Source organism: Lemur catta, chromosome 1 (genome assembly GCF_020740605.2).
Source record: "Lemur catta isolate mLemCat1 chromosome 1, mLemCat1.pri, whole genome shotgun sequence".
Lineage (NCBI taxonomy): Eukaryota > Metazoa > Chordata > Mammalia > Primates > Lemuridae > Lemur > Lemur catta.
In genome coordinates this window covers 98,686,201-98,700,172 of record NC_059128.1, presented here as the reverse complement: position 1 = coordinate 98,700,172, position 13,972 = coordinate 98,686,201, and the positions used below count along the sequence as shown (strand labels likewise).

Sequence of the window (13,972 nt, the reverse complement as noted above, 5' to 3'; positions counted from 1 at the left end):
TTGCGGTAAACATTCCTTTCGCTCAGTGCCTCTGTCTCCTCTTTTTCTCCGCCCCTCCCCAACTCTCGGTGTCTCCCCGCCTGCTAATCCGACTTCTCGCCATCATCCTCCTGGTGAGTGTCTCCGTCATGCCCGTTCATGTCTTCCTTGGCGATGTGGGCCTGGGGGCCCTGTGCGGACAGCAACAGGAGGCCGGTGCCCGCGCTGACCGCTGGTAGCGAAGGCGCTGCGGCCCCACAGGCAGTGGGGTCAGAGGCAGGGACAGAGGCTGCAGCTGGGCCAGCTGGTGGGCTTGGAGCTGCTGTCGGATGATGGAGTTCAGTTCAGGAGCAGTGACCTGCTTAGCCCTCTCCATGGCTCCCAAGACCTGCTGCTGGTGCTCTTGCGAGCGGTAGGGCAGAACCTGGGCACAAATCCCATTCAGCCTCTTGACTATTTCAGCCTGCTTGTGCATCTCGCTGTTCAAGGCGTGGGACATCTCATAGTACATTACATAGCGACGCTGCATCTCCGACTTCTCACTGGCCAACTTGTCATACTCCAGCTTTAGGCTCTGATATTAAGTCTGCAGCAGCTGAAATTCATCTTTGACGCAATCGCAGGAGTCCGAGACGGGGAATTTGAGTTGCTGGAGCAGGTGTGAGGAGCCCCAATGCCTGCTTTGTGGAAATACCATGTCAGTCGCGGCGGGGGGCACGCGTTACCCTCGGCTGTGCACCCCAGCTTGGGCTGTTCCAGGTGCCGGCGATCGGCACCTCCACGGTCCACAGCCGCCACCGCCTCCGAGCCTGGTGGCTACTGTTTCCTCCTGGTTGCTACTGTTTTTTATTTTTTGAAGTAACTACTTCGCAAACCACCCTAAGAAAACTTAGCACTCTGTTATCTATGCAAATATATTGTAAACTACTCAAGTATTTAAAATATTTGGAAGTCTCAAGTTCTTAAAAATAACACTTTATCGAACCAATTAAAATAGCTAATTGCATATGTAAAACTACAATTGGTAAAAGGTATAAAAACAGGTCCAGCACTCTGGGAGACCAAGGCAGGAGGATTGCTTGAGCCCAGAAATTCGAGGCTGCAGTGAGCTATGATTATGCCATTGCATTCCAGCTTGGGCAACAGAGCAAGACCCCATCTCTCTAAAAATAAATAAATAAATAAAAATAAAATAAAGGTGTAAAAAACAAATAATTTTTTCTACATCTGTTTAAAAGAATGAAGATATATCAGCGTGTTCTTTGTAAAAACCCCAAATATAACACCTTTATCTGCTTCTGGAAAAATTTCATCAGTAAAGTTAAAATGCCATTATGAGTTAATTGCTTTAACTAACAATTTTTTTTCCTCCCCAGATAAAACTTACACTCAAAAAGGAAAAAAGTAGCTTCTGTGCTCCTAAAACACGGTAGCATACCAAAGATTACACTACGCTGCAATGACAGTAACAAAATGCTAATATTAAAAATTTTATACGGTAACATACCCAGTTCCTTAAAGACTAAAGTTTTGATAGATAAGGGCTGCTGAGGTCATTGTGGCTGGTATTGCCTTGGAGCCCACATGCACGGAGCTGAGTGGAAATGAGTGTTGTGCACTGACCGGGTAGGTGCTCCATTCTCTGGATGTGAGAAAGATGGCAGGCGGAGGCTGAAGATACAGATGAGACCAGATTCCAGGCACACAGGCTGGCTGGGGATGGGACCTGCTTTCCACCCACCAAGCCCTGCCCTCAATAGCAGGGGCTCCTTAATGGACTCAGTGCCAGTGGACAGATAAGAAGTTGCCGGCTATGCTGACCACCCACACCATTCACTTCCACTGCCCAGCGGCTGGGGACCCCACTCCCCAGCCGCTGGCAATCCCACTCCCTTCATCTTCTGGCTGAAGAATTGCAAGGAGTTCCATGGAGAGCGTAAGGAGCATCACATCAGGACATCGAGGATTCATGCTGTTCTCAAGTGCATACATGGTGATTCACTTGTTCAGGCATCAAAAACAACTCCAGCACATTCACACACCAGCTTCTCCCCAAGAACCTCCACAAAGAAAAGGGCCACCCAGACTATCCTGCCACTGATCATCCCCAGCCAACCAATGAGGAAAAGTACTTGAATTTTGGAGAAAAGATTGACCCTGAGAAATAGGCCCAGAAGGATCTTTATGTAGAAGAAAAGATTGTGGAGCATGTGGAAAAGCAGAGAACATTTAGCAAAAATAAGGTCTTGCTCTGTTGCCTGGGCAAGAGAGAAGTGGCGTCATTATAGCTCACTGCAACATCAAACTCCTGGGCTCAAGCAATCCTCCTGCCTCAGCCTCCTGAGTAGCTGGGACTATAGCATAAGCTGTAACCATAACTACTGAAGTAAGCTCTGCATCTGAAGTGAAGGAGGACTCTGCCCAGTTAGGAGCAGATGTAACCAAGAAGCAACCTAAAGAAGTAGCAGAAACCCAGCAGAATCAGTCGTCTGATCTTGAGGAGGAGAAAGATTCCCAGCCTTCTCCTACAGCTGAAAGCCAAAGCAGTGTCTGCCACCAGAAGAGACAGAAGGATCCATCTGTGAAAAGGGGTATTTCTCGATTCATAGCCCCATGGCTTAAGAAACTGAAGTCACACACCTTTTTAGTGGCCAAAGATGGAGGAGATAAAAAAGAGCCTACCCATGCTGTTGTGGAAGAACAGGTCTTAGATAAAGAGGAAGATTTTCCAGAAGAAGAGAGACAGGCCAAGGGTGATACTGAAGCAACAACTCAGAGGAAACAACTGGAGATTAAGGTTGAAGTCGAGGAAGAAAAGCCTTCCATGAGCACAGCTGAGACACAGCCTGCTGAATTAGTAAGTAAGGAGAGTGAAGAGGAGAAGGTACAGGAAATACAGGAAGACAAATCAGAAGGAACAGCAGAAAAAAGAGAGACCAAGAAAGTGCAGACCAATGAGCTAAAAGCAGAGAAGGCCTCTGAAAAAGCCACCAAGAAGACCAAAACTGTCCAGTATAAAGTGATCCTCTTAGATGGCATTGAATACAGCTGTGACCCGGAGGGATGTGTGGTGTATATGTGGAGAATCTCATGGGACCAGTGAGATACACTTGGGCAGGTAGAGAAATGTGCTAAGGACAAGTGTTATTTGACAAAGTATGTGAACACCTCAATCTCTTGGAGAAGGACTACCTTGGACTTATGTTTCAGGAAAACCCTGAGCAGAAAAACTGGCTAGATCCTGCAAAAAAGTAAAGAGACAATTGCAAAATCTTCTCTGGCTGTTCACTTTTAATGTGAGGTTTTATCCTTGTTATCCTTTTCAATTGACTGAAGATATCACCAGATACTTGTGCCTTCAGCTCTGGCAGGACATTGCCTCTGGCTGCCTGCCCTGCTCCACTGTGTCTCAACTTAGAGACTGTGACCCCAAAGTTCTGGCAGCATTGACCTCAGTGAATACCAGTTTTCCCCCACACAGACTAAGGAGCTGGAAGAGATGGTGGCAGAGTTGTATAAAACCCACAGGGGCTTGTCTCCAGCACAAGCTGATTATCGGTTCATAGATGATGCAAAAAGACTTCCCATGTATGGTGTTGACCTACATGATGCCAAGGACTCAGAAGGCATGGACTACAAGCTGGGCTTGTGTGCTGACGGCCTCCTCATTTAAAGAGATGGGCTCATACTCCATTATTTGGCTTGGGCAAAAATCTTGAAAATGTCCTATATGCCCAGTAACTTCTATATTAGATTTGGGTCTGCAGAGATGAAACAGTATGGAAGCACTGTTAGATTCAAAATGCCAAACTGCCAGGCAGTGAAAAGGCTATGGAAAGTGTGCATAGAGCATTACATTTTCTACAGGTTTAAACAGCCACCAAAGCCCAAGTTCTTGACCTTGGGTTCCAAATTCCCCTACAGCAGCTGGACCCAAGCACAGACCCTCCAGGCAAGCACCCTCATAGATAGGCCAGCACCACACTTCGAGCACACCTCTAGTAAACAGGCCTCCAGGAATCTTGATGGAGCTCTGATTGGCATTGTGGACCAAAGTCTTATGAAGAATTCTTCTGTCTCTGCTGGGGAGATTTCAGCACATGGCCCTGAAGTCATCAGCACTACTATGGTACAAGATGGGGACAGCAGGAGGGAAGTGAGAAGCCCAACTAAAGCCCAACATTTGCAGCTCATTGAAGGAAAGCCACAAGTGGTAAAAAAACAGAGATGGTAACAATTTCTGATGCCTCACAAAGGACTGAACTCTCCACCAAGAAGTCTTCATTGTCCATTGAGTCTCCATAGATTGATGGTGAGGCTAGTGGTGATTCAGGCACATTATTGACTGCATAAACCATCACACCTGAGTCCGTGTCGACAACCACCACCACATGCATCGCCAAAATGAGAAAAGGTGGCATGTGTGAAACAAGAATTAACAAATTCATTGTGGTCACAGAAGATGCAGATACTGATGATGACCAGATAAAGAAGGTGCTGGCTAAGTGGTCAGAGAGAGCAGAGAACAGCACCCTGGCATAGTGAAATGTTTTGTTTTATAACCACTTTTAAATATTCTTAGTTCTTTTTTTTAAATTAAGGGATTTTGTTTTTGTTTCCTATTTACTTTGTGTACAACTACCTGCTTTTTATGGCTCATTTTGATCAAAAGACAGTGAACAAAGCCAGCCCACACTGGTAAAGTGCTATTCACTTGAACAGGTGCTGTCGTGTGGAAAGGAAACTGTGACTAACTTAGGTAGGGCCTTTCCTTCTTCTAGATTCTTTCCATTGAATTCTTATAGTATATATTTATAGAATTTTCCAATGGCAGTAAATATACTGTATGAGAAAATATTAGTACAGATTAAAAAAGCATTTCTTACATTTTGAAAATTTTCTAATGTTTGAGAATTTCACTAGGGTATTTTTCAAACTGGATCCTTTCGACTTTCCAGTCCTGTGACTTTTTACTTACTAACTGTATTGGACATTTTCCCTTGCTTTTGATCCTATGTATAGTTATGATGCCAGAACAGATTTATAGGAGCTTCAAGTTGTTATTAAATGGTATTTTGCTTTCTGTAATAGCGTTATAAAATAAAGTTTATTCTCTAAAAAAAGAAAAAAGACTAAAGGTTTAAGGAGGGAAAAAACTTATTATCTTGAATCTTGGCCAAAAAAGCAATAGTTTCTAAGCTGAATAAAAGGAAAACTACAATACTCTCATCTCTTCTTTAGTAAAAGAATGGGGGAAAATATAATTTTAAAAGATATATAATCCCAAATTTGGAAACTTTCCTATGTAATATCTTTACTTCTAAGGGTAATAAAATATAAGGTTATAATAAAACTGGGTAATTTTAGCATTTAGTTGGGGATTCCTTATTTAATGCTACAACTGAAAACTTCAGAAGAACCTTTATTGGTAAAATTTAGGGCTTTTAAAAAACTTACTTTTTAAGAAAGTATTTTTTGTGTGTTTCATTTACAGTGATTGCGTAGCTACCCCAGGAAACAAAACTGGAACATCAATATGGCATATCCAAATCCACACAGAATTTGGATTTTTGTACTTCAGCTAATATAGCTAAACTTTTTGAGAACTGTACTGAAAAACATATAAATATATTGTGAATATGGATTTTCACTTGAAATGTGTTACAAGCCAAATACCTGGTGTCTCAGAAAATGGTTACTATAAACCTACACAATATTGTAAAATCATAAGGACAATAGAATTTTTCCATTAAAATTTTCTGTGTATAATTTCTAAGTGTATAATTCCCTGATAACACATTATATGAGTTGTGTTTTATTCTGACATTAACTTGGTTATATTTTCAGACATTCTTAATTGTGAATTTGTAAATTAAAATAATTTTAGTTAACATATGTATTTACCTAAAGACTTTTAACAGAAAAAACTTGAAGTTTGGCATCAAATTGCATATGAATTAAAAAGAATGCTGCTAGTAAATTAATGAACATTGGTTAATTGTCTATAAAATTTTTAGAAAAACCCTCAAAATCTAGAATTCATTTATATTCTCTCTAAATTATTTAAATAGAGTCTTGTGAATCACTACTCAAATAAAATTCTATCTAAATAATTTAGCTAGACGTCTGATATCTTCGTGAGGGTCAATTAAGACTTTTCCCTCCTTTCCAGTAACTAGCACTTTATCTAACAAACTGGAAAAATAACATACACCAAAGCATTGTAAACCTAATTCCAACACATTCTGATAAAAATTAAAAATTAAAACAGACCATCACATAATGCCCTTGCATGCTCTGTTTAGGTATTCTTGTTTACCTGCAAAACACATGTCTCTTCCAAAAGCCCCTAATAATTAATGATTTAAAACAATAATATCTGGCCTCTGCTTCCAAGAAGACAGAGAACATGTACATTTTCCCTATTGCTCCTACTAATCACAGTTAAAAACCTTGAAAAATACGCATAAAACAAGCATAAGACTCTGAAAGGTGGCAAGAAGGCAGCAGACCAACTAGGGACTTCCAGACCTGAAAAATGACACAGCAGTGAATTCCCTGGGTTTTCTTTTGGCCACATATACCCCACACTAGGGGCTAGAGAAGCCGACAACCCAGAAACATCAATGTGCACAGACAAAAAAGGCTCCAAGAAAAAAGCCTGTTCTCTCCACAGCCAAAGGATCAGGAAGGGGGCAACCTAGCAAGATAGAAAACTTTTAGACAATAACTGCACTATTCCAGCCAAATACCACAGAAAAAAAGTGCAGCCCTACACCCACCAGCAAAGGCTGAGTGGAAACCTAGACTTACTTTCACCTTTGTCAGATTGTAATGAGGTACCCCAACCCTTCTCCCCTTACCCCACAGAAGTGCTGTTACCAAGTAAGAATTAATACTTTCTTTTCCAGTAGAGAAGGCTGAGTGAGGAGCTGAGACTTCATCCCCAGCCTGTGGTAACAAGGAAACACCTCTCTTCCCCCAGAGAAGTCATGTCAGAGGCCTATTTAAATTTGTAATAGAAGATTTAAATAAGATCCAGAGTCTTCCAACATAACACCTAAAATGTCCAGGTTTAAACTGAAAAATCACTCACCACGAGAACCAGGAAAGTCTCAATTTGAATGGAAAAAACAAAACAATCAACAGATACCAATACTGAGACAGATGTTAGAATTATCTGACATGGATTTTACAGCAGCTGTCATAAAAGTGCTTCAACAAGCAATCATGGACATGCCTGAAACAAATTAAAAATAGAAAGTCCCAGCAAAGAAACAGAAGAAATGAAGAACCAAATTGAAATTTTATAACTGGAAAACATAGTAACTGAAATGAAAAAAACTCAGTGGTTAGGCTCCACAGCAAAATGGAGGCCTCAAAGGAAAGAATAAGTGAACCACAAGACAGAATGACAGCAATTACCCAATCTGAACAACAAAGAGAAAATAAACACAGAGGGGGGAAAAAAATGAACAGAGCCTTAGGAACTTGTGAAACTATAACAAAAGATCTAACATTCAAGTCATTGGAGCCTTAGAAGAAGATAACAAAGAGGCTGAGTCTGGAAAAGTATTCAAAGAAATAATGGCTGAAAATTTCCCAAGTTTGGCAAATGAACTTAATAGATTCAGGACACTAAGTGAACCTCAAACAGAATAAACTCAAAGAAACCCATGCCAAGACATATCATGGTTAAACGTCTGAAAACTAATGACACAGAAGAAAATTCTTAAAAGAAACGAGAGAAATGACACCTCTTCTATAGGGGAAAAACGTTATCAATGACAATTTTTATTCTCATCAGAAACCATAGAGGTCAGAAAGAAATGGAATATTTTTCAAGAACTGGCGAAAAAGGACTATCAACCCAGAATTCTATATCAAAAGAAAATATCCTTCAGTAATGAAAAGATACTCAAGACACTCTTAGATAAAGGAAAATTAAGAGAAGTTGTTGCCAGAAGACCTACCCTAAAAGAATGGTTAAATGAAGTTCATTAAACAGAAAGTAAATGACAAATGAAAAAATTCTGGAACACTGGAAAGGAAGAAAGAATAAAAAGAAGAGCAAAAATATGGGTAAATGCAATAAACTTTTCTTTTCCTCTTAAGTTTCCCAAATCATGTTTGACAATTGAAGCAAAAATTATAACACTGAATGTATGTAAAGGAAATATTTAAGACGATTAATAATATATTATGAATGGGGAAGGGTAAAAGGACATAAAGGGAGGTGATATTTCTACATTTCACTCAAACTAATAAAATGTGACACCAATAGACTGCGATAAGTTATGTTTCTATAATATAATACCTAGGCTATCAAAAGAGATATACTCAAAAATGCTGAACATCAAAACAGAATTCTAAAAAAAAAAAAAGTTTACCTCTCAATATAAAAATGGATGCTGACTGTGTGTTTAAATATAATTTGTTTTAAAAAACTTAAGATTGAAAACCAAAAATATCGTTAATTTAAACACGTGGTTTGAGATAACAAAAAATATATGGTAAATTAAAGGTAGTAGCAAAACACTATATAAAATGGGGGAAACTTGGTAGCTGAGTAAATAGGAAAAGATGAATTTTAAAACTTTGAATTTAAAATTTTAACTTAACAAAAAGTTAAAGAGCAATGGAATACATCTGATCTTGGTACTTTAAGAACTTATACATTTTTACTTTGCTCTAGCCAGTAACCTTGATATGGCAACTGTTTATTGCACTCAATTTGACAAAGAATTATGCAAGCTCAATAAAAGATTCAAATAAAACCAGGATTTTTATAATACTACAACAAAAGTGAAAAATAGAATGCCTTTATCCATAAAGAACTCACGTATGTAAAACTTAAACATACCCAAGCAACGATCAACTTATAGATGGTCCAGACTCTGGCTAAATGTCCTTAACTTTAGAGAACAAATTGCTTGTATTTTCCATCCATGTCATGAAATGGAATCACAAAGAATGAACTTCCCTTATTCTACAGCAGTTAAGTGCTACAAGAATTAATACCTGAAAGCTGTCACCACGTAGGAACTGCCAGTTAAAATGCTAACACCTTCAAATTAAAATGAACTTAAATAACTGAGCTGAAGTAATGTACTTCCAACACAAATCAAAGTTGTAGTACCTGTGCTTCATTAGTGAAGTATACTTAAAGAATGGTCACAAAGAAAACATTATGTCTTGTTATTCATCCATCAGTTTTCCTATAACTTATTATTATTAATTCAAATTTTAATTTTTGTTGACAAGTAAACAAATAATCATGTTGATATTAATCAAGTATTACAGTTAAAGAAATGTCACTTTATGGCCTTGCATTTCATGCTATTCATGTTCTTCCATAGTGTCCTCCCACGTTGAATATGGGCTTGTCCCACGTGACTTGTCTTGGCCTGTAGGATATTGGCAAGTCTGACACGACATAGGCTTGATAAGAGCTTGCATGCTGGGGCTTGTAAATCTCCTTCTTGGAAGCCATCTGCCATGGTATAGAAACGTGGGCTAGATTACTGAAAGATAAGAGGTCATGTAGAGAAAGATCCTGGAGGATGAGAGACCATCTTGGATGATACCATCTCAGATGAACTTCCAGCAGAATGCAGTTGCATGAGTGACCTCAGCCATGCTGATATAAAGCATAACTGCCCAGCTGAGTCTAGTCAACCTATAGAATCCTGAGAAATAATAAATCTGGGGACAGTCTTTTATGCTATAATAGATAACCAAAACAGCCTCATTATAGTATATTTTTTAAAAGGAATACGATTTTAGTTTGGATGAACACTTAAAAATTAAGAAGTTATCAGATGAGTAATGTTAAAATTTAACTGGAACCAAACTAAACTCATGACTTTTAAATATATCTCTTCTAGTTCTAAACAGATACCAAAATTATAGTATCACCCCACCCCATAAGTCTGGTATGTATCCCAAGCACTTTGGTCTTTAAGACAATGTTCTGTTAATATTATGTCTCCTTAGAAGGATAGCTGATTCCCTTCAGAGCAGGGAAGATACAAAGCGGGCCTGGAACAACCAGTTAATGTCAGAAAACAAGAAGTCTTTAAAAACATATGGAATCATACCAAAAGAACACAGAAGGCAGTTCACAGTAGCTCCAAACGGTCAAGTACGAGTATTTGAGCCTCGGAAAAAATTACAGTTAAGTTCAATAAATGTTGTGTTTACAAAAAGCCACAGATATATGATACCAAAAAAAGAAAATATTTTCTCTTCAAATAACTAGTATTATATTTGTATTTATTCATATATAAAAAATTATTGCTTATGTTTAATTTTACATATATTACCAGGAGATTAAAGTATATACATATAAGGGCTAATATGATCAAAAGAACAAAAAAAGAATCATTTTTTTCCATAAAACATCAATGGCTAGGCTAACGAAACTGCCTGCTACTCTCCCATTGGCTACTCTCTAAACATTCACCTTATTAGATTACATGCTCCTCATTATCTCAAATATTAATGAAATGTGTCTTGACATTCCATTCACAGGTTTGAGAGACCCTAAATGCTATACCCTCAGGCACTAAACAGCATAAAGTGAACTTGCAGCACCAGAACCAAGTGACTTTTACCTTTACAATGTATTTGAAATAAGAGAAATCTGTTTTTCCTTTGAATTCATTTGGTGATAGATTTGAACAATTGTTGTTAGCTGCTACCTTAGTACTTCCCTCTCCTTGTGTGGCTCATTAGGACAAAGGTCTTACTAAGGACAATGATAGAGGCCAAAGACTCATTATTGAGCCCTCTTTTAATACCTATCTAGAGAAGTAAGTTAAAAGGTTTTGTCATCCTAGACTTAAACCTACACCATTAATTCTATTTTTGCTAACCTATCCAAAGAGATGACCTGGAAAAAATAATTTATTCAGGAGATAGCAAAAAAAAAAACCCCAATGCTAATATTTCAGTCTTGTATTTGCAGCTTCAGGCCCATAAATATTTGGCGACTTAACATTATAAAAAGCAAATTATATACTTTTAAATTAGTAGTTAATATTATTTAAATGCATAATTATGTTAATTTTACTCTAGAAGTTATTGAGAATTGTTTAAAAGCAAAAAGAATTCTCACTAAGAAGTAAAGCAAGTTGTACAGAGAAAATACATTAAAGAAGCAAGCTTTTAAAAATTGGAAAGTAAAAAAATAAATTAAAAAAATTGGAAATTATTTAAAACTACAGAAAAATTAGATATAGGAAATTAATTAAATATATAAAAGTTTAAGTATATAGTAAAAAAAGTGTTTATCCAGCACCATCAGGATGTTCGTATGTAGAGGAGTATTAACTTCTATCTACCCAAGCTTCATTCATATCAAGCTGACTTTAGATTAAACCCACTGCTAGTAAGTTTGGCTTGGGCCTGTTAAAAAGGTACCAGCAGTTACAAGAAGTACTAAGGCTTTCAATAAATGTATTTACTTAACATGCCTGTGATATTTGTATTAAGATAAGCTCAAAACTATCTTAGTCTAGGAAAAAAATTGTGAAAGTTGTATTTTTCATAATAAAAACCTATGTGCCTTATATTTGACATAATGGAGCATTTTGTTTCATTTGACTCACCAACAATTGTTCCAATAGTGACCATATAAAACAATATATAACTGATTTAAATCAAACATAATGATAAGCCTGGTTTCTTTTGATATACTTATTTAAAAAACAAAATTAAAATTACTGAGAGAAAAAGAATAAGACAGATACAGGGAAAGTAGCCATGTAACACTGCCCTACAAATCCCTTAATCCACTTCTGTGGAAAAGCGGTAAATTACATTTTCCAAGGTATCTTCTATGACCTACAACCTGTATATAGTTTCCTTACATCTTATATCATCTATTTATTCAACACAAAATCATTCTTTTTTATGAGAAGTATGTTTTCATTTAATATAAGCCTTAAGAAAAGCTCAAGGAAGAAGGTGCAAAGAAAAAGTCATGAAATTACGAAGTCAGACAGAAGATTGTACTGAGTTAAGTGAGGATCCAGGGACTGCTACCGTGCAGTCCCAGAGTGCACTGTGTAAAAGTATTAATGTCACCTCAATTAAAGTCTCCATATATGTTGGTCAGTTATGACCTACTGATCTACAGCTATGTAGTAACTGGTGTTAGTAATAATGACCAACAGACATCAAGAAAAAATATTACCTTCATTATGTTCTGGTCCTTTATGGCCAGGAAGGAAAATTTTACAAAGATTTTTATTTAAAACAGCTAAAAATTGTAAGAGCTAGTATTTGAAGAACTAACTTTAGTTATCTAGGCTACTTCTTCCAGAACTTCCACTACTATTCATGATAATTTAGGTTGTGTTGTATTTTCATTTTCTAAATGTCATTTTTAGCTAAGACCTTTTAACAACTCTAAAATATAGCTTTGCATGATTAGCATGCACTACAGGACTTTTTCCACACTTACCTGTTAAGTTTTATTTATTGATTTAATTAAACAAAACTCCAGCATTATTCAGTGCTATAATGAACTTTTAAGACTAGACGGGCAAGCCTCACATAACCGACTTAAATACTTAAATCCCTCTAGGCGCTCACGTGACATTGTTAATACAGTAAAGTCTCAGCAGCTTGAATTTGACCTTTCTGGTTTCCAGCTTTCCAGGAAGGCCAAAAGAGATCCTTGTGAAGTCCTAAGTTACAAGTCTGCTTGACTGAGGCTTTGAATCCTGTGCACCAAAGGATGCTCAGGGGAGTGCATCCTCAGGTCAGTGAGTGTCCTGGGTCAGGTCGCTCCCCACAATCCTCATGCTCTCCAACTTTTACAACAGGCGTCAACCTTTTTCTGTAAAGGGCCAGGCAGTAAATACTTTGGGCTTTGCTGGCCAGACTACGTGTGGCAACCACTTAACTCTGCAGTTACAACAGGTAAAGCAGCCATGGGCAATACATGAAGGAATGGGCGTGGCTGTGTTCCAATTAAACTTTATTTATAACCAATGAAATTTGAACTTCATCCTTTTTCACATGTCACGAAGGAGTGCATTTCATACTCACATTAAAAAATGTAAAAACCATTCTCTGCCGGCCAGCCATACAAAAACAGGCATGCCTGGCTGGCCGCAGTTTGCCGATCCCTGCTCTATCACATATGCAACGGACCGCAGGGAGGAGGACGAGGGTGACTTGGGGAAGTCGCCGGCGGAGGCGAGGCGTCGACAGCCCGAGAGGCCCTCCGCGCCGAGCGCACCCCGTCCCGTCTGGCCCCGTCGCTCCCGTCGCCGCGCCCCGGCCTCGCAGAGGGTCGAGGGGAGGAGAGGGACACGCCGCAGCGCCGAGGCCAGAACCCTGGACAGCGGGGTGTGGGAGGGCAGCCCGACCCGGGAAAAGGAAGAGCCGGAACCCGGGAGGTTCCCGGAGGGGTGTCCCCAGGTCGCTGCCCCTCAGGCCGGTCACTCACTCGGATAAGCCGGCACGGACGAAGGCCATAGCAACAGCGCAACTAAGAGGACTAAGGGCTTCATGGGCGTTGTCCGCAGCACTCCGCCATGCGCCGGGAACGTCCTGGGGCCACCAGGCCAGGTTACCTCAGGGCCGAAAGGGGAGCTGCGGGCTCCGACCGTCCTATTTCAGGGCCCAGGGCGCCCCGCAACGGCTGTCCGCAGCGCGCAAGCGCAGCAGGGTGGGGGAGGGGAGTGTGGGCGGCCAGGACCCACTCCCGCCCCGGGCCGCGTGCCGGCTGGTGCGCATGCTCAGTGGCCGTCTGCTGCATTCGCGGGGCGATCGGGCACGTCTTGGGGCTGGGTTGCACCCTGTGTGGGCTGCGGGGCGGAGGGCTGGGCCCGTTCCACGCTAGGGGTGTAGCCACGGCTAAAACACGGTCCCTGCGCGGAAGAGACAGACAGAGATGGGAAACGCAAATAACTTGGCAATTGAAACAGCGTGAAATGGCTACAGTGGGGGAAGCACTAGGCTCTGTAGAGCGCGGAGG

At 39.8% G+C, this 13,972-nt stretch overlaps 1 protein-coding gene and 2 pseudogenes across 1 annotated transcript in view; 1 reads left to right on the top strand and 2 right to left on the bottom strand.

Annotated features, from left to right (window-relative positions):
* SPESP1 (sperm equatorial segment protein 1) overlaps nt 1-13,648 on the bottom strand; it is a 38,989-nt gene extending 25,341 nt beyond the window's left edge. Inside the window, exon 1 of the mRNA XM_045546228.1 lies at nt 13,442-13,648. Coding sequence (XP_045402184.1) covers nt 13,442-13,505 — 64 coding nt within the window. The 5' untranslated portion in view covers nt 13,506-13,648. The remainder of the gene's footprint in view (nt 1-13,441) is intronic.
* LOC123623481 lies at nt 84-676 on the bottom strand (annotated as a pseudogene).
* On the top strand, nt 2,098-4,521 carry LOC123643028 (annotated as a pseudogene).
* Nucleotides 13,649-13,972: the final 324 nt, after the last annotated feature.